Source organism: Equus caballus, chromosome 7 (genome assembly GCF_041296265.1).
Source record: "Equus caballus isolate H_3958 breed thoroughbred chromosome 7, TB-T2T, whole genome shotgun sequence".
Classification (NCBI taxonomy): Eukaryota; Metazoa; Chordata; class Mammalia; order Perissodactyla; family Equidae; genus Equus; species Equus caballus.
In genome coordinates this window covers 55,799,130-55,823,191 of record NC_091690.1, presented here as the reverse complement: position 1 = coordinate 55,823,191, position 24,062 = coordinate 55,799,130, and the positions used below count along the sequence as shown (strand labels likewise).

The 24,062-nt window shown below is 38.8% G+C and overlaps 1 protein-coding gene across 2 annotated transcripts in view; it reads left to right on the top strand.

The window, feature by feature from the left end:
• Nucleotides 1-3,788: 3,788 nt before the first annotated feature.
• MED17 (mediator complex subunit 17) overlaps nucleotides 3,789-24,062 on the top strand; it is a 29,126-nt gene continuing 8,852 nt past the window's right edge. Inside the window, exons 1-9 of one of the 2 annotated variants that reach the window (XM_001491421.7) lie at nucleotides 3,789-6,746; nucleotides 9,268-9,434; nucleotides 11,183-11,402; nucleotides 13,842-13,978; nucleotides 14,072-14,156; nucleotides 14,512-14,664; nucleotides 15,570-15,700; nucleotides 16,723-16,907; nucleotides 19,663-19,800. In XM_001491421.7, coding sequence (XP_001491471.2) covers nucleotides 6,497-6,746; nucleotides 9,268-9,434; nucleotides 11,183-11,402; nucleotides 13,842-13,978; nucleotides 14,072-14,156; nucleotides 14,512-14,664; nucleotides 15,570-15,700; nucleotides 16,723-16,907; nucleotides 19,663-19,800 — 1,466 coding nt within the window. In that variant the 5' untranslated portion in view covers nucleotides 3,789-6,496. The remainder of the gene's footprint in view (nucleotides 6,747-9,267; nucleotides 9,435-11,182; nucleotides 11,403-13,841; nucleotides 13,979-14,071; nucleotides 14,157-14,511; nucleotides 14,665-15,569; nucleotides 15,701-16,722; nucleotides 16,908-19,662; nucleotides 19,801-24,062) is intronic. The other variant, XM_014741844.3, reaches the window with a different exon arrangement.

The following is a 24,062-nucleotide window of genomic DNA, read 5'->3' as shown; positions in this document are numbered from 1 at the left end:
TTGGGAACAGTGATGGACAATCAAACCAATAGAACAGAAAACCAAAGCCAGAAACAGATCCTCACATATGCAGATACTTGATTTTTTTTGGCAGAGGTGACATTAGAGATGAATGAAGAAAGGAAGATGCATTCAAATAGTGCTGGCACAACTAGTTAATATGGAAAAGTAAAATTGGATTGGGCTCAATATGAGGTGAATTAAACACCTAAATGTGAATATGAAAAGTTTAAAAGCTTTAGAAGAAAATATAGGAGGATGTCTTTATGACTTAGGGGTACAGAAGGATTTTCTAAAGAACGTAAGGCACAAACTATAAAAGGAAAAGATAAGTCTGATCTTACAACCTTAAATATAAAACTTGTTTGACAGACTATAGCTCAAAAAGGAAGAAAGCAGACTAGAGTCTGGGAGAATATATTTTCAAAACATAACTGATGAAGTTCAGTTTGTATTCAGAATGCATTAAGAACATCTACAAATCAGTAAAGAAAAGACAAACACCTAATAGAAAAATAGGCAGAAATTATGAACCAGCATTTGACAGAAAAGGAAAAACCAATGGCCAATGTTAAATCTTAAGATCTCTATTTCCATTAAAAGTGGATTAGACAATTCAGACAAATCATCTCATTAAAGACAATTTTAAGAGCTGGAAAAATATAAAAAGTATCTTCTTGAAGGTACTGAAGAGTTAACAAGATAGTGAAGGACTCTGGGCCAGTGTCTGGGAGAGAATGGAAGCCCAGCTTAGGTCAGCCAGCCCCCAGGACCTACAGATGCTTCAAGTATGCGTGATTATTGCTTTAAGCCTGTGACTTTGGGGGTGCTTTGTTACACAGCAATAGGTGAGTGATTTAACAGTAAATACATGGAAATTATAAGTCATGGTTATTTCTAGGAGGACGGAGATGTGAACTAGGAAGAGTACAAAGGGACTTCAACTATATCAGTAATGCTTTATTTCTTAAGTTGGATGTGAATACACAGATGTTTGTTGTAACCTTCTTTTTAACTCATTTTTTGTCGTTGTTGAGGAAGATTAGCCCTGAGGTAACATCTGCTGCCAATCCTCCTCTTTTTGCTGAGGAAGACGGGCCCTGAGCTGATGTCCGTGCCCGTCTTCTTCTATTTTACATGTGGGATGCCTGCCACAGCATGGCTTGCCAAGCAGTGTGTAGGTCTGCACATGGGATCCGGGATCCGAACCGATGAACCCCAGGTCGCTAAAGCAGAACATGTGAACTTAATCACTGTGCCACCAGGCAGGCCCCTAACTCTTAAATATAAAGTTAAGGACATAGTATGAATCTCCTTTTAGGAGGTATGTTCTTTTGTACTTCATTTTTCACATATTTTCTTAAAATATCTTTAAGTTTACACTAAAGAATTATGGTGCTTTAGTAATTAATGTTTTAATTAAATTAATGTTTTAAATTAAAAAAATATTTCCCTTTTGTTCTCTTGAATTTGGTTAGAATTCTTCTCTGACATATTGACACCCTATTCCTATATATAATATCACTTCTTTCCTAAGGAGTTATCCTTTGTATGTCAGTGACCTCCATTCATGCTATGTGGGAAGTGGTGAGCAGTACTGGGAAGGGATGACTACGTTGGATGGGGATATCCTATTTGCCTTTGGGAAAGATGGGAAAATGTCAATGACATACTATGCATTATTTTTCCATGAAATGTATAGGAATATCTATGCATTAAGATTGGATAATGAGGGGCTGGCCTCATGGCCAAGTGATTAAATTCACACACTCTGCTTCAGTGGCCCAGGGTTTTGCTAGTTTGAATCCTGGGCGCAGACATGGCACTGCTCATCAAGCCATGCTGAGGTGGCATCCCACATAATACAAACAGAAGGACCTAGAACTAGAATATACAACTATGTACCAGGGAGCTTTGGAGAGAAGAAAAAGGGGAAGAAGAAAAAAAAGAAGATTGGTAACAGATGTTAGCTCAGGTGCCAATCTTAAAAAAAAAAAAAGATTGGATCACGATATACCAACTTCTTCGTCTTAGATACTAGTGAATCCCACGGAGGTATATTATGAAATGACAAGCCTACTTTTCAAGTGTGCGCTCTGGTGCAGTGACATGAAAAATGAACACAAATGGAGGTAAACAGTGAAGAGGATTTAGCTCTGAAAAAAGAGGATCAACAGGCCGAGGGTTCTGCATTCAGTAGGGGAGAAAAGTGAAGTGTAAAACTGCAGAGCGGACTAAGAACGTGTTCCAAACAGGAAGCTGTGAGATGGGTTGAGCTACTAAAAAATCACAGCCCTTGGGGAAGTGAGCTGTCCTCCTGCAGCTTGCCTGTTAAGTTCGCACCTGAGGTCTCTGGAAGTTGCCCGAAGAAACTAAGCTGAGAACTTCTACTATGTTAAAATAGTTGTAGAGTGAATAGCTTGGGTCCCACTCTATGGCTGCTTCCCATCTGATTTCAGATTGGGGGTGGGGGGCGCTCTGAAAAAGCCCAGGGTCTCTTCCCCTGACTAAAGTTTATGAATACCACCTCTGCCCTTCCATCAGCGTTCTCCATAGTGGGGTGCATGAACCGCAGCAAGTGCACAGCCCATTCCAAGGGCTGCAGGAGTTTTAGAATGTCTGTTTGCATATTTTATTTCATCCTTTTTAATTTCTATTTTTGTGTACATTTCTTAAATTATATTATGTTAAAGATGCCAGCTGAAAATTTTTTTGCTGATAGACACAGTTCAAAGAGCGTGGAGACCAGATATATTGACATCATCTGTCCAAACCTAAAATGAGAACAAAACTGACAGCCAGAAGGGCAATTATGTGACTAAAGTAATAAAATAGTAAAAACTGAGTTTTCCAAAGAAAATCTGGTATATTCATTGGTCAAATGTATGGTTACTGTTCCTGGAACTCCTACCTTAGACCCCATTTCTCTGATACAGCCTGTTTTTCTGAAGTGTATTAACTAAAGTAAGGAAGACTGACATCTTTAAGTTTAGAATAATGCTTGGGATTAGTTACATTAGTAACCTAATATTTGCCACTATAGTAGACATCTAAAAGCAGACTCTCATTTGCTTTTGGTTTTAAAACCCCCGTTTCCTTTCAGGTTATCTGTGAAGCCTCTTTGTGGCCTATCATTCAATAGCAATTTACTGAGCATCATCAATGTGCCAGGCACTGTAGCAGGCACTATGAAAACAAAGACGAATAAGACAGGGTCCCTGCCCCAGAGGAGCTCAGTCTAGTGGGGAGACTGACTGACATATGAACAAATAATTAAAATAGAGTAAGTCCTATTAATATTACCCTATAAGGTACCATACCTTAGAGGAAACTGCATATCACAAACACAAAAATAAATTTACTAAAGAACACATGCACTTCCGGTACTGGCCAAGATGGAATAAGCCCACAACAGCCTATTTCGCCCACAATTATACAACACAAAACTTCGCATAAAATACAAAAAGCAACTCCCAGAACCACTCTTGAAAATTAAACCATAGTGGGTAAGTTGAAGAGGGAAGTCAAAATTTGAAGAATGAACAATATGGTGATGAGTTTCCTGATTTTTCTTTCCTCTTTTATCTGAGGCAGTCTGTCACAGAACTATGCCATGGATATGGACAGCAAAAACTCCCAAGAAAGTCCTGTGTGGCCAGAGAACCAGGAAAGGGAGCCCCAGTAAGCCACAGTGATACTCTCCATTTTTTCCCTTTGTTTCCTTTGTTTTCTTTGTTCTCTCTCAGCCCCACCCAGGGGCTGCACACTACATCAGTAGCATCAGCAGAGCTGTCACCTGCAACACCAAGAGAAAAATGAGAAACATGACTCCAAGGGAATCAGGAAGTGGGCCTCCTGTGGTCCCATTTCTCTCTTTTCTCTTGGTGCTTCATCTGGAGGGTGGCCCCCGTTGTGAAGAATTGCATTGCGGTGTGGAGTCTGGGGGGCTAAAACTAAGAAAAACTGATATTTGTGGCCAGAGGAAGCAGGAAAGGGTGTTATTCAGAGTATTCCCTTATTAACCTTTTAATGTCTATAAAAATTTTGAATATGTACCCCAAAGTATCTTACACTCTGTTCTGTTCTTTCCGCACTTTGGTTTGGATTTTTCCATTGACCCGTCTTTGAGTTCACTAATCCTGTTCTGTGCTGTGTCAAATCTCTTAGTAAACCTATCCTATGGGTTATTAATTGCACCAATTTTATTCTAAGATGTACATTTTATTTTTTTATAGATTGAAATTTTCTGTTGAAACTCCCCATCTTTTCATCCATTTTGTCCAATTTCCTCTATTTTCAGTTATTTTAAAGTCCTTGCCTCCCATCTCCAATGTTTTCCTATTATGTGTTTTTGCTTTTGATTATCGGTCACTCTTTCTTGCCTCTTTACATATCTACTACTACTACTATTATTCTATGCTGGAGATTGTGTGTTCTAGCTGATATCTTCCACCAGTGAGGGTTTCCACCTTTCTTGTGTAAGAGAGATAAGGTGACAGGCTGATTACCTCAATGTCATCAGAGATTGAGCTGGGTTGGGGTTGGCTTGCCTTTTAAATAAGACTCAGGCCACTTCTGCTTACAGCATGTTACTCCATGTGTTCCTTTTGGAGTTTTAATTGAGAACCTGGCAGATCTCTGTCTCTGCAGCCCTGAAAGGTGGTGATGGATTCAGTTCTTCCCATTGGAAGATTTGAGCTCCATGAGCCCTCAAAATCTGACAAAAATTTTTCGTAGAACACTTCCCTGTCAGCAGGACTTAGTATCATGTGTCTGAGTCTACAGAAGACTTTATTTTTTATACTTAGATTTTAATCCATTTGAAATTTATTTTATTTATGGTGTCAGACAGGGCAGTGTAACAGGATTATTTTCCATATGTGACAGATTGTTGGCCCTGCTCTTCCCTTTATCCATACTCCTTTCCATGTAACTGCAGTTTCTGCAACTACAAAGGCTGAGCGTAGCCCCACTCCCACCTGTGACTTCTGGGCTTGGCCATGGGACTTGTGGATGTTAGACACGAAAAGCAGGCAAGGCTCACCTCTTGTACCTCTGCCATCACCATGAGAACAAGACACCCTGACCAGCCTGCTAGTACAAGAATGAGAGACACATGGTACAGAGTCATCTGAATGACCTGTAGACCAGTAACTTGAAATAGAACCAACCAGCTGAGCCCAGCTTAGATCAGCTGACCCTCAGGTGTGTGAGCAAGCCCAGCTCAGACAGCAGATGCCCCAGCCAAACTGCACAAGTATGAGCACCTTATAAAGATTAAATGAGAAATACGTTTAAAACACTTAGCACAGTGACTGGCACAAATAGAGCCCATGATAAATATTAATCAAATTTAAAAATAAAGTATTAAAACTTTTTTAAAATTTACACATAAAGACTAGGTACAGTAGTTCTCAAACATGACTGTGCAACGGAATCAATGTTGAGCTTGCCAAAAATAGGTTCCTTTTGAAAATTCATATCCCCCAACACACACCCACATACATTCTATTTCGGTAGAGACTGGTACCAGGGCAACCGTATTTTCCTAAATATCTTGGAAAAGTAGTTCAAAAACTTAAGTAAATCTTGGTCAGTACAAAACTCGGAAAGACTCATGATAAATACATAATTCCTTAATTAAGTAGAGTTTTGTAACATAAAATAATCCACCGTTCCCTTTGGAATTATTACTAATGAAACACTTTCTCGGGGACTCAGACTGAAGTTATACCACTGCTTCTTAATCTGTTAAAAATTATTTATTCTCAGTCACTCAGGTATGAAGTAAATATTTACTAAGCGGTTATTACGCACCAATGTCTATTATGCTTGCTGGAGATAGTCGCCGTCATGGAGTTTACAACTAAGGGGAAAACGGATTAATTATGTAGTATCATTTTAAGTAGGGATAAGCACAATAATTTTCCTCAAACTACGCCCTTACTTTACAAATCTTCAGACATGCTGTTTCTACTCTAGGTGTAAGCCCTCAGATCTCAGCATTCTCAGAGGGACTCTCATCACTAAGATCCAGGGCCCATTTATTTCCTTATCTCTACCTCTTCTCGGCCTTCTTCAGCTTGCCTTCCTCCACTTTCAAGCAAGTTAACTTTTAAAACGCAGACAGACACCCTGGACCAGCCTCTCCCGCTCTGCACCCGCCCCTCGCTCCCACCGCCGGCCACGCCTCCTACAGGCCGGGAAGTTTTTCGCGACGGGGAGCTGGGAGTCACCGGAAGGGCTCGCCCGGAAGCCCGGGACGCCGGCGCCTGCCAGTTTCGTTCCAGAAGACAGCGAGGCGAGAGGGTTGGGTCGGGTACGGGGTGTGTGTATATCTCCTGCGGTGCATTCTGGGAAAGTCGCTGCGGCCTCCGCTTTGGTTCTGGCCGAAAAGCCGCGTAGGTTTCCTGACAGTCCTCAGCGGCGCCTCTGCTTCCTCCCTGGGTTTTCTGTTCGCGCGGGCGTCCTCCCGCCGCTTGTCGACGCCGCCAGCATGTCCGGGGTGCGCGCTGTGCGGATCAGCATCGAGTCGGCCTGCGAGAAGCAGGTCCAGGAGGTGGGCCTGGATGGCACGGAGACGTACCTGCAGCCGCTGTCCATGTCGCAGAATCTGGCGCGTCTGGCCCAGCGGATCGACTTCAGCCAGGGGTCGGGTTCCGAGGAGGAGGAGGCGGCGGGGCCCGAGGGCGACGCGCAGGACTGGGCGGGCGCCGGGTCCAGCGCGGACCAGGACGACGAGGAAGGTAAGGCCGTGTCTGCTGCTCGAGTCCGCGGGGCGGGTGTGGGGGTGCCGCACCCGCCCGGGTCCTGTCATTCGGCCTCCCGCGCTAGGTGAGATGCTGAGCGTGGGAGTACTGTGAAATACGCCCGCGCGGAACAGCAACTGTGCTCGTCGTCGTTTTTTGTTTTATGCTGGACGTATAGGGGACCGCCTGACTCAATACTCCTTATCCTTCTGCAAGTTTTTCTGAGTGGGAGCGTTGGAGACACGGTCACTGGTGAAGTGTTTAAATAAGTTTTTAATAGAGCGTCTGTAACGTGGAGCATTCTGTTTAAGAGCCCTGTAATTCGCATCGCCGCTTACCTCTTACTAGCCTGTGATCTTGGGCGAGTTGCTTGCTTCCCTTAGCAATGTGGCTGATAGTAACACCCACTGAAAAGAGATCTTTTTTGAGTGGAGTGTGAGATAAGGTCTGAGATAGAGGAGGTAGGCTGGAGCCAAATCATGTAGAGCCATTAGGCCAGGATAAGCATTTCGCTTTTCTTAGGAGGACAACTGAAAGCTTTTGAAAGATTTTAAGTAGACAGATTTAAAAAATTACTCTGAGTGCTATGTAGTAAACGAATTATAGGGAAAACAAAACGAGAAAGAGGGAGGCTAGTTAGAGAATTGTAGGAGAAGTATGAGTGGTTTTTGGATTCTCAGTCTTGTCAAGGATAAAAAATACAATTGTTGATTTAGTTGTGTGCACCAAACTCTGTGTAAATGGGAATTTAAAGATGTCATTTCAGGGGCCGGCCCGGTGGTGCACTGGTTAAGTTCACATGTTCGGCTTCTCGGAGGCCCGGGGTTCGCCGTTCGGATCCCCGGTGCGGACATGGCACTGCTTGGCAAAAGCCATACAGTGGTAGGCGTGCCACGTACAAAATAGTGGAAGATGGGCATGGATGTTAGCTCAGGGCCAGTCTTCCTCAGCAAAAAAAAGAGGAAGATTGGCAGTAGTTAGCTCAGGGCTAATCTTCCTCAAAAAATCAAGATGTCGTTTCAAGCCAGTGGTGGTAGGACAGTTAGGGGTCCGTTTGGGAATAAAAGGTAAATACTACCTCATGCCATACACAAAAATTATTTCCACAAGGATTGAAATGCAAATGAAGAGAATAAAGCAATATTGGAAGGAAGTTATAATCCTATAATCTTAAGAGTAGAGAGACCTTAAGCAACATAAACAAAAGTTATAAAGGAAAGGATAGATATATTCATCACATAAAATTTAAAGATAATAATGGAAAGATGCCATAAACAGAGTAAAAAGATAAATGACAGACTGGGTAAAGAATTTGCAACCCCTATAACACACAAGTGCTTGATATCCCCTGTGTTCCAAGAATCGCTTCAAACTGAAAAGAAAAAAACAACCCATTGGAAAAATGGGCCGAAGATAGAAACAGTCATCTCACGGAGGAAAGACTTCAGATCCCCCTAGTAGGGAGAGGCAAATGAAAACATCGTTAAGATACTATGTTCATGCATAAGAGTAGCAGAAATTTAAGAGATTGTTAGTATCCACTGTTGGGAGCGTGAATTAGTAGAACCTTTTTGAAAGACAGTTTGGCAGTTTAGTATGTGTCACAATTTTTAAATGTGTCTCTCTTTTGACCCATTAATATCATGGCTAAGAATTTAACCTCCAGGAAAGGTTCTACATGTACACAGATGTGTGTTCCAAATGCTGACCGCTGCTAGCATTGTTGGAACCAATATACATGTCTGTTAAATAGGAGTGCTTAAACTGTTGGACATTCATGCTCCAGAATATCATACACTGTTCAGGAATGAAGTAGATCTGTAATTGCTGACGTGCAAGTGTCTCTAGGACATATTAAGTGGGGGGAAAAGCAAGTATTGGAAAATGGGAGTATATGTATGTAAATGCGTAGGAAAACATTTGGAACGGTACTTCCCACCTGTTAAAAGTGATAACCTCTCAGGAGGGGAGAGAATTAAGGGTAGAGAATGAAGGAAAACTTTCACTTTTTACTCTGTAACTCTCTATTGTTTGAACTCTATATAGTGAGTATGTGTTTGTGAAATTTAATTCAAAAAATAAATTTAAAAAAATTAAGAGGTTGGAAGATACGTTAATAGTGTTTACTATCTGAGTGTTGCCATTATAGGTCATTTTTATTTTTGTACTTTTCTCTATTTTGGAAACTCTCTACAATTATTCAAGTTTTAAAAGCTGGAAGAAAAAAGCTTGTTAAAAAGACTTGCATAAATTTAAAAAGATGTTTGAATGCCTATCATGTTGTAATGTTGGATTTAACCTACAGAAGTTAGCTATCATATTTGTTTTTCCATTGTAGGAATGCTAACTTAAATGTTAAAGATTCAAGAAAGGGTGGGGAGCATGGGATAAAAGAGGGAACAATTTGAAATAAAATTCATTATTTTTTCTTTTAGTGCTTTTAAACCTCTAAATGAGCTTTCTGTCTTCTATTCAGTGTAACTAATACATTTGTATTTCTTTTTCTTTCTCGTTTCAGGGTTGGTAAAATTTCAGCCTTCCCTTTGGCCCTGGGACTCAGTGAGGAACAATTTGAGAAGTGCCCTGACAGAGATGTGCGTTCTCTATGATGTTCTCAGTATTGTTAGGGACAAAAAATTTATGACTCTTGATCCCGTCTCTCAGGATGCAGTTCCCCCAAAACAGGTATTTTTGGGCTTTATTTGAATGATGATACCATTTTATTAAGTCTCAGGACCATTTTTTAGATTGTGTCCCTATTATTCCATTTCCTTTGATGCAAAATTAAGTCCAGATGGAGATTTAAAAACTAACTGGGTCAAAACAAATGCATAAAACTGTATCTCCTTCATCTGTTATTTTATTAATATACCTGTGACTCTCAGAAAAGTTAAGTTTCATTAATAATGTAATACTTTAAAGAGCCTGGATTCTTGATCTGTAATATATTACACAAAAATGCGATGGTTAAATGGCTTTGGAGTCAGACAGACCTGAGTTTAAATCCTGCCTCTGCCCTCACTAGCCCTGTGACCTCAAACAAGTTATTTTCTCTCTCGAAGTCTCAGTTTTCCCCCTCAAACTCCCTCTGCCCCCCTTTTAGGGCCAGCTTAGAAAAGTTAGAAAAGCCAAATTACGGAGGATATTGAAAGCCAGGTAGAATTGTTGAGATTTGATGAAGAGTATATGTAATTTTTGAACATGAGAAGATGAAACGGAGGCAGCAGAAGGATGGATTGGTGAATGAAGAATCTGAAATTAGGGAGGCCACTTAGTATGGCCTTAAGAACAGCAAGCATCGGGACCAAGACCAAGTTAGTGGCATGGAGAGGAAATAATTGTTGTAAGAACCCTATTAATTGAATATAATTGCTCACATGATAATAGTTTCAGAATCTAGAAGCATTGTGCTGGAAGACTTCTTAGAGATCGTTAAGCCGGCTTCCTTCATTTTACAGAGAGAAAAACTAAAGCCCAGAGCCATCTGTGATGTGTTCAGATTGCAGTAAAGCCAGTGGTTAGAGAGCCAAGATGAGAACTCTGGCTCCTCACTGATAGCCCCCTGCCTTTCCCACCATTCTGTTCCTTTCCCAGAGAGGAGTCTCCAGGAATTTCTTGAGCTCTCCAAGAACTTAGAATTAGGTTCCCTAATATGATCAAAAGATTATTGTGACATTTTTTGAAATTTTATGATTTTGACTCTTATACAACCAGAAAACTTTCTTTCATTAAACCTGGCTCTTTGGAAATATATGTGGTTACTAAATATACAAATTGGTGGTGATTATGGATATTGATGTATGTATATATAATACATAGATTTTGATTTCTCATCAGTTTTCCAAAAATTAGCATTCAGTGAAGTACTTTTAATATTAATGCCACATGGCTTCAGTGTTAATTCCAAAGGCACTTTGGTAGCTTGCTGTAACACAGGATAATTTTACAGCTATACTCATTGGAGTCATTCATTTATTCATTAAATCAAATATGATGTGCCAGGCATTGTTCTAGGGTCTGTGGATATAGTGGTTTCTGCCATCATGAAGGTTACATTCAAGCAGAGATTATAGACTTTAATCAGAAGTGTATTGAGTGCCACAAAAGAGTGAATATACACATGGGTGGGAAGTGGGGACTGGTGGTACATAAGAGCGGGACCTAACCCACGCTGGCCAGAGTTGATGCAGTGGTAAGTTCTGATCTATAGTCCACTGTAGTGTGTGTGGTTTAACATCTTAACCAAAGAAATAGTTTAACGTTATTATTTTTAGAAAAAACATTATTATGTGTACTTTTTCTCCCTTCTCTTTGCATTTCGTTAATTTCTAAATTTTCTCTTGAATAATAAGTATTTTATTATTGAGAAAATGTATAATTTTAAAATCACTTAAAAATAGTACAGAAGTGTACTTTTGAATTATTTTTGATAGAATCCTCAGACATTGCAGTTGATATCTAAAAAGAAGTCACTTGCGGGAGCAGCACAGATCCTATTGAAGGGGGCAGAAAGACTGACTAAATCAGTGACTGAAAACCAAGAAAATAAGCTACAAAGAGACTTCAACTCTGAGCTTTTGAGATTAAGGCAACACTGGAAACTTAGAAAAGTTGGAGATAAAATTCTTGGAGATCTCAGCTACAGAAGTGCAGGTATAGATTATTGTTAAGAACTATGCTGTTAAACTGGAGTTTGTCAAAAAACTATACAGGGTTGAGTGTAATGTTACATGTTCTATAATCTGTTGTTTCTCAGTTACATGCTACATTTTGAAATTTTAGTTTCTGTACACGTAATGCTGAAGAAGCTGAAATTACTCTTGTCATAGCCTTATATATATATATATGAATATTTTAGATTCAATTTGAAAACCTTTTAGGTACGTTAAAAGAAAGTTCAGAGACAGGGTTTATGTGCTAACGCACCCTGACCACAATTGACATTTTAGTCAGAAAGCAGGAGGTAGGGCTAGACTCTTCAATCAGAAGCTTACCTGTAACCCTTAAAAACTGGGCATAAAAGGAGAAAAGAGACATTTCTATTCTTCCTTATTCTTTTTTTCTCCTTTTAGTCTGCTGAGCTGTTTTCACATCCTGGGTGAAGAGAGGATGGTGAAAATACTTTGCCTTTCTCTTCCCCATTCAACCAAGGCTGCACACTAACTTAAGGAATGTATTTTCTTGGAGTATACCAAAGTTTGATCTTGAATTCATATCATTTGGTATAAATTCTTTGTCGCATTGAGCTGTAATAGCAGGTTCTCAGGGTAGTCATGGTGATGTCTTTATATGAGCTGCTCAGATGTATTTAGAGGAACTATCTGGTAGGAGTTTATAAGATTCACAGATCAATGGGATAAAGGCTTTGAAAGCCAAGGGATAAAGCGAGGAGGCCTGGCTGTGATCATGAGATAGCAATAGTAGAGTGATATTTCAGAAGGATTCATTTGCCAGAGCAAGCCATCCTCATCCTGAAATTAAAGGAAGGTGAGTTGAGGTGGTTTGGTCAAGTACTGGCGGGCCTCTGTGCCTCAGCATTGATGAGAATTGGGAAATTTTAAATTCTGGAGGTAAAATCCCCTTACAAAGATGAATTCAAGATGAAAGAGACATTTTTACATTTTAATAAGTGGTCTGTAGAAGCGGTACTTTCTGGCTCTGGACGTTATAAGTTCTTGCCAACAAATAATTATGTACAAGTACTTTACCTAATTTCTTTCCATGGGACAGTCACCCACAGTTATACAGTCATGCGCTGCATTACGTTTTGGTCAACAGCAGACTGCAATATGATGGTGGTCCCATAAGACTAGTACCTTATAGCCTAGGTGTGTAGTGGGCTATACCATCTAGGTTTGTGTAAGTACACTCTATGATATGCGAACAATGATGACATCGCCTAACGACACATTCTCTGGATGTATTCCCATTGTTAAGTGATGCATGACTGGACAAGGATTTGATTATATTTCTGTTTTTTGGTTTTTTGGGTTTTTTTGGTGAGTACGTTGGCCCTGAGCTAACATCTGTTGCCAGTCTTCCTCTTTTTTTCCTCCCTCCCCAAAGCCCCAGTACATAGTTGTGTATCCTAGTTGTAAGTCGTTCTAGTTCTTCTATGTGGGATGCTGCCACAGCATGGCCTAATGAGCAGTGCTAGGTCCATGCTCAGGATCCGAACAAGTGAACCCCAGGCCACCAAAGCGGAGCATGGAAACTTAACCACTCAGTCATGGGCTTGGCCCCTAGATTCTGTTTTTAATTACAAGAAGATCTTGAACATCTTCTCTTGTTACAAAACAGCAGTTACATTTAAGTGCCCATTCCTCATATAATTCAGCAGCCCAGAACAACTTCCCCAAACTTCTGCACTACACAAAAAGATATCACATAAAAATCTAGGAACTGCTTGAAAAAGAGGTAGTGTATGTTCTGTCCTTTTGTTCTTCTCTTGCTGGATTCAGAACACTTCAGTTTAAACCTTATTACAGATGCTGAGCTCCAGAAGTATTTAATCTCCAAGGTTTAAATCTGAGGAAATATTTTCTGGAAGTACATTCATTTTATCGAAACTCCATTGGAATAAAACAGTTTGGATGGCCCATGGAGTTCCTTTATAATAGTGTTACCATTAGACTAAGCAGTGTTATTTTTTTAAGGTAAATAAGTCTTTTCTCCTGCCTTCTCTCTACCCTTTGCCCACCACCCCTTCCCCTTTCCTCTGAACACACGTGTTTGTTGGGGACTTAATTTATGATTCAATGATGTGGATATGAGTTATTATATTTTTAATAATGTACTTAATGTGTTAACTTTTTAATTTTCCTATTTTTTTAAGTAGCCTTTATTTTATTTTTTTATTTATTTTTCCTTCTCCTCCCCAAAGCCCCCCAGCACATAGCTGTATATTTTAGTTGTGGGTCCTTCTAGTTGTGGCATGTGGGACGCCACCTCAGCATGGCTTGATGAGCGGTGCTAGGTTCACGTCCAGGATTGGAACCAGTGAAACTCTGGTCTGCCAAAGCATAGCACGTGAACTTAACCATTCGGCCACAGGGCTGGCCCCTAATTTTCCTATTTTTAATACTCCATTAGGATCTCTGTTTCCCCATCACGGTACATTTGAGGTAATAAAGAATACAGACATCGATCTGGATAAGAAGATACCTGAAGATTACTGTCCCCTTGATGTTCAAATTCCTAGTGATTTAGAAGGGTCTGCATATATCAAGGTATTTGTCAGTGTATTTTTCAAGTAATTTCTTACTAATAGCCCAGAAGCTAATTGGCTAACTTTTTTCTTTCATGTTTTTATTGTCACATAGGTTTCAATTCAAAAACAGGCTCCAGACATAGGTGATCTCGGCACAGTTAACCTCTTCAAACGACCTTTGCCCAAATCCAAACCAGGTGTAGTTATGTTCCATCCTCTAACATCTAGTCTTACCTAAGCTTACATTTACAAATAAACTGAAGATAAATATAAATAGGAAAAATAGGTACTTTGGAGTAAGAACAATTGGAAATGTACTGTTTAGAATTTGTTAATTAAGCATTAGTGAATAGCTGTAGAATCTTTTTTTTAAAGATTGAGCTTACTTACCAGTTTTTTCTGTGTAAAAGAAGAATTTTTATGTTTTGGAAAGGATATGCTGTAATACAGTGTTTTCTGAACTTTTGTCATATGTATTCAGATCACCATTAAGCTAGTTAATACATAATATCATCAGGTAATTAACACATATTTATGTCCACTGTCTTTCAGGTTCCCCACATTGGCAGACGAAATTAGAAGCAGCACAAAACGTTCTCTTGTGTAAAGAAATTTTTGCACAGCTCTCTCGGGAAGCTGTTCAATTTAAATCACAGATCCCTCACATTGTGGTGAAAAACCAGATTATCTCTCAGCCCTTTCCAAGTAAGAGCAGCCAACCCTTTGAGATTTATAAACAGGACTTTGTGGTTTGGGGAACAGGATAAACTGGGTAGCTGTTAGGGTGTGTTGGAGGAACAGGCAGAGCAGAGAGGTAGTGCGCTGTCCGTAGCGGCAGCCTGTACAGCAGGCAACACAGACTACGCTGCTAACTCTAGGTCCTGAATAGTGTAACTCCTGGATTTTAAACAGTCTATGTTAAAAATTCGCAGTAGCAAGGCCATTATTCAGCAACAGTTGCTTTCAGGTGTTTATGCTACCACCATTGTGGAGGATTTTTCAAGGATCTTGCCTTATTGTTTAAATGAGATATCAATTAGAAAATGCTTAATTTATTAAATACCCATATATTCCTAAATTTTTGGAAGTTGAATTTTAATTATATTATTCAGAAGCAGTTAGACTTCCCTGGAGATCGATTTGTAGTTAGCTGTGCACTTGTTTTCTCCATAAATTCTGAGGAGTATCTTCATAGATGTTGTCAAGGGATTGGGTTTTTGGAGTGAAAAATTCTGTCCTCGTTCTCATGGGGGCAGGGAAGAGTGTCTGTCTTGTAGTCAGTAAGATCAGATACTAACTCTCTGTGTTTTCCTTAAAAAAGGTATTTTTTTTAAATTTGAAGGCAAGAAGGAAGAAATTAATTAATATATCGTTTCTGTTCACCTCAAGGTCAGCAGCCACATCGTAGGTCAACAGAATTTGAATTGTTAAAGTACATGGTAGTTTATTATATTCATGAACAGTCTTTTTGGTGCAAAATGTTAATCATGAACCCCCTTCTTCAAGTTTAGAATGTATCTTTTGAGAATGGGCTATGACTATGCTTTATGTGTTTCTGCCTTTCCATATTTTAGGTTATTTATGTCTGTGCTACTTATTTTTATAAATAGGCTTGCAGTTATCTATTTCTTTGTGCCATTCTTCAAATGATAAGAAATCCCAAAAATCTGCTACTGAGAAGCAAAGTCCAGAGGACCATCTTTATGTCCTAGAGCATAACTTGCATCTATTAATGAGAGAGGTAAGCATACCCTGGGCAGTGAATATGCACAAGCTCCCATCTGCTGAGTCCTCATTATTCTCATAGCAGTGACATTCACTATCTGTGATGGGAAAGATCCTTGTTGTATGCTGGGGGGATACAGACATAATCAGAATGCAACCTCTGTTCCCATGCAGAGCTTCTAGTGGTAGAAATAGACCAGAAGGTTTTTGGGATTTTTTTTGTATTTCTTAGGGAAACTTTTTATCTTTTGATGAGGAAGATTGACCCTGAGCTAACATCTGTACCAGTCTTCCTCCACTTTATATGTGGGTCACCACCACATCATGGCTTGGTGAGTGGTGAAGGTCTGTGCCCACGATCCAAACCTATGAACCCAGGCCACCAAAGCAGAGCACACCAAACTTAACCACTATGCCACTGGTCCCAGCCCCTAGAAGTTTTACAGAGAGAATAAGAAACACGTGGTAAGGGTGCAGACGGATTCTGATTGGGTGTTCAGGGGAAATGTCTTGCCAGAGCCTGTGAACAGGATGGCTATTTTGGGACTAGTCTACTTACAGGTCATCTAGAACTGTGTTTCCAGAGTGCTGGTTCACAGTTGAGGCTAATTTCAAAAGAATCCCCTGGGAAACTTAATATATTCCAGCCTCCCCTGCCTCACCCCCAAATCTGGTTCAGTCTTTTGAAGATTCTTTGCGTGGTTCTGATAGGCTTCCAGGTTTGGGAACCCCTAATCTAGGACATAATGGAATAACTACGTACTGATTGCATATGTTCTGTCAATGAGACTTACTGAAGAATATTTGTTTTTGTTCTTTAAAATAAAAATGACAGCTTGAAAAGGACCCTTCTCTTAACAAACTCGCATTATGCATGGCCTAGTAGATATTAACGTTTATCTGTGTGCCAGGATTGCCTTTATATTGGTTCACGTCCATTGCTTTTGTTTCCAAAATGTGAGCCATGCTTTGAGTGAACATTGTGTAGTATTTCACGTGTGGGTATCGGTCATTTAAAAATGGCTGTTCTTGTTACAGTTTCATAAACAGACCTTGAGTTCCATCACGATGCCTCATCCAGCAAGTGCACCTTTCGGCCACAAGAGAATGAGACTTTCAGGTCCTCAAGCTTTTGATAAAAATGAAATTAATTCATTACAGTCCAGTGAAGGGCTTCTGGAAAAAATAATTAAACAGGCAAAGCATATTTTTCTGAGGAGCAGGTAACGATGAACAAAGTTACTGGTTTTTTAGAAACTGCATTCCTGTTTCCTTTATTAGTTATCTCCTAGACATTATTTTTGGCATGCTTTAACCCTTTTTTCCAGGGAGAGGAAGGTGGCTGCAGTGTCAGAATTTATGGTCGTAGACAGTCTTGTCAAGTTCTGGAAGACTTAGACCCCTGGCCCATGTAACTTCAGATAGTGTTTGTAACACTGGCACTAAAACTTTGAAAGACGACTGACTTGGAATGTCCCTTATAATACCATACTTTCTTCTGGAAGCTGTCCCTGAGATACTTATTGCTGACCTGATGTAAATCTTTTTTTGAAGTTTTCTATGTTTTTTGGTTGTCACACATTTTAGGACTTTGGAAGGCACTTTCCCATATGTTGACTTACTTAATCCTTATTCTCTGGGGTAGATAGCATTAACCCATTTTTACTGATGAGAAAATTGAGGCTTAGAGAAGTTATGCATCATGCTCCAGGTGACAGAGCTAAAAAGTAGCAGTCAGGATTTATGCCAGGTCTGTGTAACTCCAAAGCTCCTTTTCTTTCTTCCATACGCATTGTTTACAAAAGAACTTGGCATGATTGAGCCTAAATAAATGTATCTTTTTCAAGTCGTAAAGGATGTTCTCCTCTTTTATTTTTGGTACTTAGTGAAGAAGTCTGTTTTCACTTCATTCGTAATTGTGCCTTGGTAGGTAGTACTCCAGACTTTCAGGCCTGGGCACACTGTTGTTCTGTACATGATACTTTATTTTTGATTTTCAGCTTTTTCCTGTTAATACAGTCATGGTTTTATTAGCGCATTATCTTGTCGTCTTAGAATTGAAACTTTTAGTAAAATTAATTAGGCAGACATGTTAGAGAAGACAGCATGATTCAGTGAAAGGTGTAAGGAATTGAGGGTAAAAGATGAGTTCAAGCCAGGGCTCAGCCACTTGCCAAGTAACTTTGGGCAGGTGACTTACTACCGACGGCCCCCGTCTATTCCTCGGTCAGCTGGAGATAAGGAGTCTGGGCTTAGGAGCAAATTAAATAATGTATGCGGAAGTTCCTTACAAACAACGAAAATATTATAAACAGTAGGTTACTGTTGTTACTTTCCTTTTGTACATTTCAATTATAAAAGCTGTTAATTTGAGTCTATTGTTAATCTTGCAAATTTGTGATTAAGCATAAAGTTAAATATTCCTTGAAATAAATGAGGGGCATGGATATAGCTATCTTGAGAACCATTACAAATTTCAGAGTAGTAGTTATAATCTTGGAAGCAGCAAAGCTTTCAAAAATGTCCCCTTTTTTCCCTTAGGTATAGAAATCACGTTCCAATGTATCAAGCCCATCTGTGTAACACCATATCCAGTGAGATGTACTGTTAACATGCTCATATATTTTGATATATGTGTGTCAGGGTGTGTGTATCTTTTTTAAAAACAAATCTGGGATCATTAAATTTTATACACCTGCCTTCAAAGATATTTTGATAGCTATGTAATATCCTATTATATGAATATTCCATGATTTCTTTTACCAAGTCTCAATTACTAGATATTTTAAATTTCTAGTTTGTTGATAATTGTAATGCTGAGATGAACATTCTCACATGTTTATCTGCTGTCGGAATTTTTGAGACACTGTCAGGAATCACAGAAAAAGAATAGAGAAAGTTAAGTATGGATTGAAAGAAACCAATACTCAGAAGCAGGGTCAAAGAGCAAATTCCAAACCCATTTATGTAACAGCCCTTGTCCTTCCTTACCGGCGAGTCATTTCCTCCCATTTCCTCCAGGCTTTGCCTTCTCTTCCCAATAAAGTGCTAGAGTCGGCCCCTTAGAAACTGAGGACCTCCAGCAGTTTGGTTAGCTTCCATGGTTTAAGCTTTGTTCTAGGCAGTGGCTGATGATTAGCATATATAAAATATAAAGGAAAGATTACTGGCTCTGGAGTTAGGTTCCCAGGTGCTGTACCCCAGCTTACAGCTCTATAACACTAAACATTGCTCAACTGCTTTTTTGTCTTCTGGAAAATGGAGATAATAATGGTACCTACTTCACAGGGTTGTTATTAAGATAAATGATGTAATTCAGGAAAGCACTTGCTACAATATTTGGTACATAATTAGCACTGATGAATCTTATTTCTCACTTATCATGTTTATCTTTCTTGGAGTATAAGGTTTTAATTGTACAGAAAGTCTCTCCAGCTTCTCTCTTTTTTTCCCTCCTTTTTTTAATTGAAGTATAGTTGACATACAATATCCTATTAGTTTCAGCTGTACATTATAGTGATTTGACATTCTAGCTTCTCTTGAGAATGATAATTCCATTACAGTAATCGGCCTCAGCTGTGGGTGTGTCCCAAGTCATTGGTTCCCAGGGATCAACTATTGATATTTATGAATGATTTATATTCTTTATAGAGCTGAGGTTATTACCTTAGAAGTGTCCTTCTCGCCTGTGTTCTCATAAGATTTCCTGAGTGGGCGAAAACAAATGGAGTTAAAAGAGAATAAAGCTGTGCATGAGAGTGTGCTGTAACAGGAAGCTGAGAACCAGCACATCAGAGCAACTTGAAGGAGGGTCTCAGAACTACATCTGACCTTGCTTGAAAATCTTTGCTTTTCAAATGGTGGTATTTCCAAAAAGTAGTCATCTGATTTTCAAATATCCATAAAATTGACGTGATTTATAATCTTATTATTTTATATGGTGACTTTCTAAAAATTTTCATTTCTTTTCTTTAAAAGAACTGCTGCAACCATTGACAGCTTAGCAAGTCGCATTGAGGATCCTCAGATACAGGCTCATTGGTCAAATATTAATGACGTTTATGAATCTAGTGTGAAAGTTTTAATCACATCACAGGGTTATGAACAAATATGCAAGTAAGTGTCAAAAAAAGTTACTCATTTAATATATTAAGCTGTTTTTTATGTATTGAGATTTTGGGTTTTTGCTAGGGTGGCATAACATTCCAGTAAATTATATCAACTGTAGAGTTTTTGTAAGAATTAGAGGTAAAAATGTCTAAAATAGTCTCTATTAGGTAAATGTCACATTTTTAAGCTATGGTGGAAAATGAACCTCAGCATTGAGCAGAAAGCTGCCATGCCTCCTGAGACTGTGTTCTGCTTCCGTTCTTGCTGTTGAGGCTGTGCTGAGTCTAAGACATTTGAACGGAGTAGGGTCATTTATATTAGAGCCTATACTCTCCATATGGTGCCTAAAACAGCCTCGGTGTTTGTTTTTTTTTTCCCAAAAACATATGCATTTATTTTAAATTCAAAAAAATTCTTATGTATTATTACTTGTCCTTTTAAATTTTTTAAATTATTTTATTGAGGTCATAATAGATTATAACATTGTGAAGTTTCATTTGTACATTATTATTTGTCAGTCACCATATATATGTGTCCCTTGACCCCAACCCCCTTCCCCTCTGGTAACCACTAATCTATTCTCTTTTTCCATGTGTTAGTTTATCTTCCACATATGAGTAAAATCATGCGCTGTTTGTCTTTCTCTGTCTGACTTATTTTGCTGTTGCTTTATCCAATCATCAGTCGATGGGCACTTGGGTTGCTCCACGTCTTGGCTGTTGTGAATAATGCTGCAGTGAACATAGGGGTGCATAAATCTCTTTGAATTGTTGATTTCAAGTTCTTTGGATAAATACCGGGAGTGGGATAGCTGGGTCATATACTATTTCTGTTTTTAAATTTTTGAGAAATCTCCATACTCTTTTCCATAGTGGTTGCACCAGTTTGCATTCCCACCAGCAGTGTATGAGGGTTCCCTTCTCTCCATATCCTCTCCAACATTTGATATTTTTTGTCTTGGCGATCACAGCCATTCTAATGGTGTAAGGTGATATCTTAGTGTAGTTTTGATCTCCCTTGCCCTAATAATCAGTGATGTTGAACAACTTTTCATGTGCCTGTTGGCTGTCTATCTATCTTCTTTCAAAAATGTCTGTTCATATCCTCTGCCCATTTTTTGGTCAGTTTGTTTTTTTGTTGTTGAGATGTGTGAGTTCTTTATATATTTTGGAGATTAACCCCTTGTCAGATATATGATTTGCAAATATTTTCTCCCTGTTGGTGGGTTGTCTTTTCATTTTGATCCTGGTTTACTTTGCCTTGCAGAAGCTCTTTAGTCTGATGATGTCCCACTTGTTTATTTTTTCTTTTGTTTCCCTTGACCGAGTAGTCATGGTATTTGAAAAGATCCTTTAAGACCAATGTTAAAAAGTGTACTGCCTATATTTTCTTCTAGGAGTTTTATGGTTTCACGTCTTACCTACAAGTCTTTAATCCATTGTCAGTTAAGTTTTCTGTATGATGTAAGATAATGGTCTGCTTTCATTCTTTTGCATGTGGCTGTCCAGGTTTCCCAACACCATTTGTTGAAGAGACTTTCCTTTCTCCATTGTATGTTCTTAGCTCCTTTGTCAAAGATTAGCTGTCCATAGATGTGTGGTTTTATTTCTGGGCTTTCAGTTCTGTTCCATTGATCTGTGTGTCTGTTTTTGTACCAGTACTGTACTATTTTGGTTACTATAGTGTTGTAGTATATTTTGAAGTCAGGGATTGTGATACCTCCAGCTGTGTTTTTTTTTTTTCCCCCTCAGGATTGCTTTAGCTGTTCAGGGTCTTTTGTTGCCCCATATGAATTTTAGGATTCTTTGGTCTATTTCTGTGAAGAATGTCATTGGGATTCTTAGTGGGATTGCATTGAATCTGTAGATTGCTTGGGTAGTATGGACATTTTAACTATGTTTATTCTTCCAATCCATGTGCATGGAATCACTTTCCATTTCTTTGTCATCATTGATTTCTTTCAATAATGTCTTATAGTTTTCATTGTATAGGTCTTTCACCTGTTTGGTTAAATTTATTCCTAGGTATTTTATCCTTTTTGTTGCAGTTGTATATGGGATTGTATTCTTGAGTTCTCTTTCTGTTAATTCGTTATTAGAGTATAGAAATGCAACTGATTTTTGTAAGTTGATTTTGTATCCTGCAACTTTGCTGTAGTTGTTAATTATTTCTAATAGCTTTCTGATGGATTCTTTAAGGTTTTTTATATATAAAATCATGTCGTCTGCAAACAGTGGGATACCTTTTATTTGTTTTTCTTGCCTAATTGTTCTGGCCAGAACCCCCAGTACTGTGTTGAATGAGTGGCAAGAGTGGGCACCCTTGTCTTGTTCCTGTTCTCAGAGGGATGGCTTTCAGTTTTTCCCCATTGAGTACAATGTTGGCTCTGGGTTTGTCATATATGGCCATTATTATGTTGAGGTACTTTCCTTCTATACCCATTTTATTGAAAGTTTTTATCATAAATGGATGTTGGATCCTGTCAAATGCTTTCTCAGTATCTATTGAGCTGATCATGTGATTTTTATTCCTCATTTTGTTAATGTGGTGTATCACATTGATTGATTTGCAGATGTTAAACCATCCCTACATCCTTGGTATAAGTCCCACTTGATCATGCTGTATGATTCTTTTAACATATTGCTATATTTGATTTTCCAATATTTTGTTCAGGATTTTTGCATCTATGTTCATCAGTGATATTCACCTGTAGTTTTCCTTCTTTGTGTTGTGCTTGTCTGGCTTTGTGATCAGGGTGATGTTGGCCTCATAGAATATGTTAGGAAGTGCTCCGTATTCTTCAATTTTTTGGAATAGTTTGAGAAGGAAAGGTGCTAAATCTTTGAATGTTTTGTAGAATTCTCCGGAGAAGCCCTCTGGTCCTGGACTTTTATTTTTGAGGAGGCTTTTTTTTTCTGAGGAAGATTGTCACTGAGCTAACATCTGTGCCAATCTTTCTCTATTTTATGTGAGATGCTGCCACAGCATGGCATGATGAGAGGTGGTAGGTCTGCGCCTGGGCTCCAAACCTGCGATTCCCGGGCTCCTGAAGCGGAGCATACAAACTTAACCACTATGTCATGGGACCGGCCTTTTCCAGGGTTTTGATTACTTTTTCAGTCTCTTTACTTGTGATTGGTCTATTCAAATTCTCTGTTTCTTCTTGGTTCAGTTTTCGGAGGTTGTATGAGTTAAAGAATTTATCCCTTTCTTCTGGATTGTCCAATTTGTTGGCATATAGTTTTTCATAGTATTCTCTTATAATCCTTCGTATTTCTGTGGTATCCATTGTAATTTCTCCTCTTTCATTTCAATTTTATTTATTTGAGACTTCTCTCTTTTTTGCTTAGTGAATCTGGCTAAAGTTTTGTCAATTGTATCTTCTCAAAGATCCTTTCTACTGTTTTTTGGTTTCAATTTTTATTTATTTGTACTCCAATTTTTATTATTTCCCTCATTCTGCTGACTTTGGGCTTTGTTTGTTCTTCTTTTTCTAGTTCTCTTAGGTGTAGTTTAAGATTACTTATTTGGGATTTTTCTCATTTGTTAAGGTGGGCCTGGATTGCTATCAGTTTCCCTCTTAGAACCACTTTTGCTGCATCCCATGTGAGTTGGTATGGTATATTTTCATTTTCATTTGTCTCCAGATGTTTTTTGATTTCTTCTTTAGTTTCTTCATTCGTCCATTGGTTGTTCAGTAGCATGTTGTTTAGTCTCCACATATTTGTCACTTTCCTAGCTTTTTTCTTGTAGTTGATTTCTAGTTTCATAGCATTATGGTCAGAAAAGAGCCTTGGTATGATTTCAGTCTTCTTAAAATTTATTGAGGTTTGCCTTGTTTCCCAACATATGGTCTATCTTTGAGAATGTTCCATGTGCACTTGAGAAGAATGTGTATTCTGCTGATTTTTGATGGAGTGTTCTGTATATTTCTATTAAGTCCATCTGGTCTAGTTTTTCATTTAATTCCACTGTTTCCTTTTGACTTTCTGTCTAGATGATCTGTCTATTATTGTAAGTGGGTATTGAGGTCCCCTACTGTTACTGTATTTCTGTTAATTTCTCCTTTTAGGTCTGTTAATAGTTGTTTTATGTACTTTGGTGCTCCTGAATTAGGTGCACATATATTTATAAGTGTATGTCCTCTTGGTGGAATGTCCCTTTTATCATTATATACTGCCCCTCTTTGTCTCTCATTGCCTTTTTGATCTTGAAGTCTGCTTTGTCTGATATACGTATGGCAACACCTGCCTTCTTTTGTTTAACAT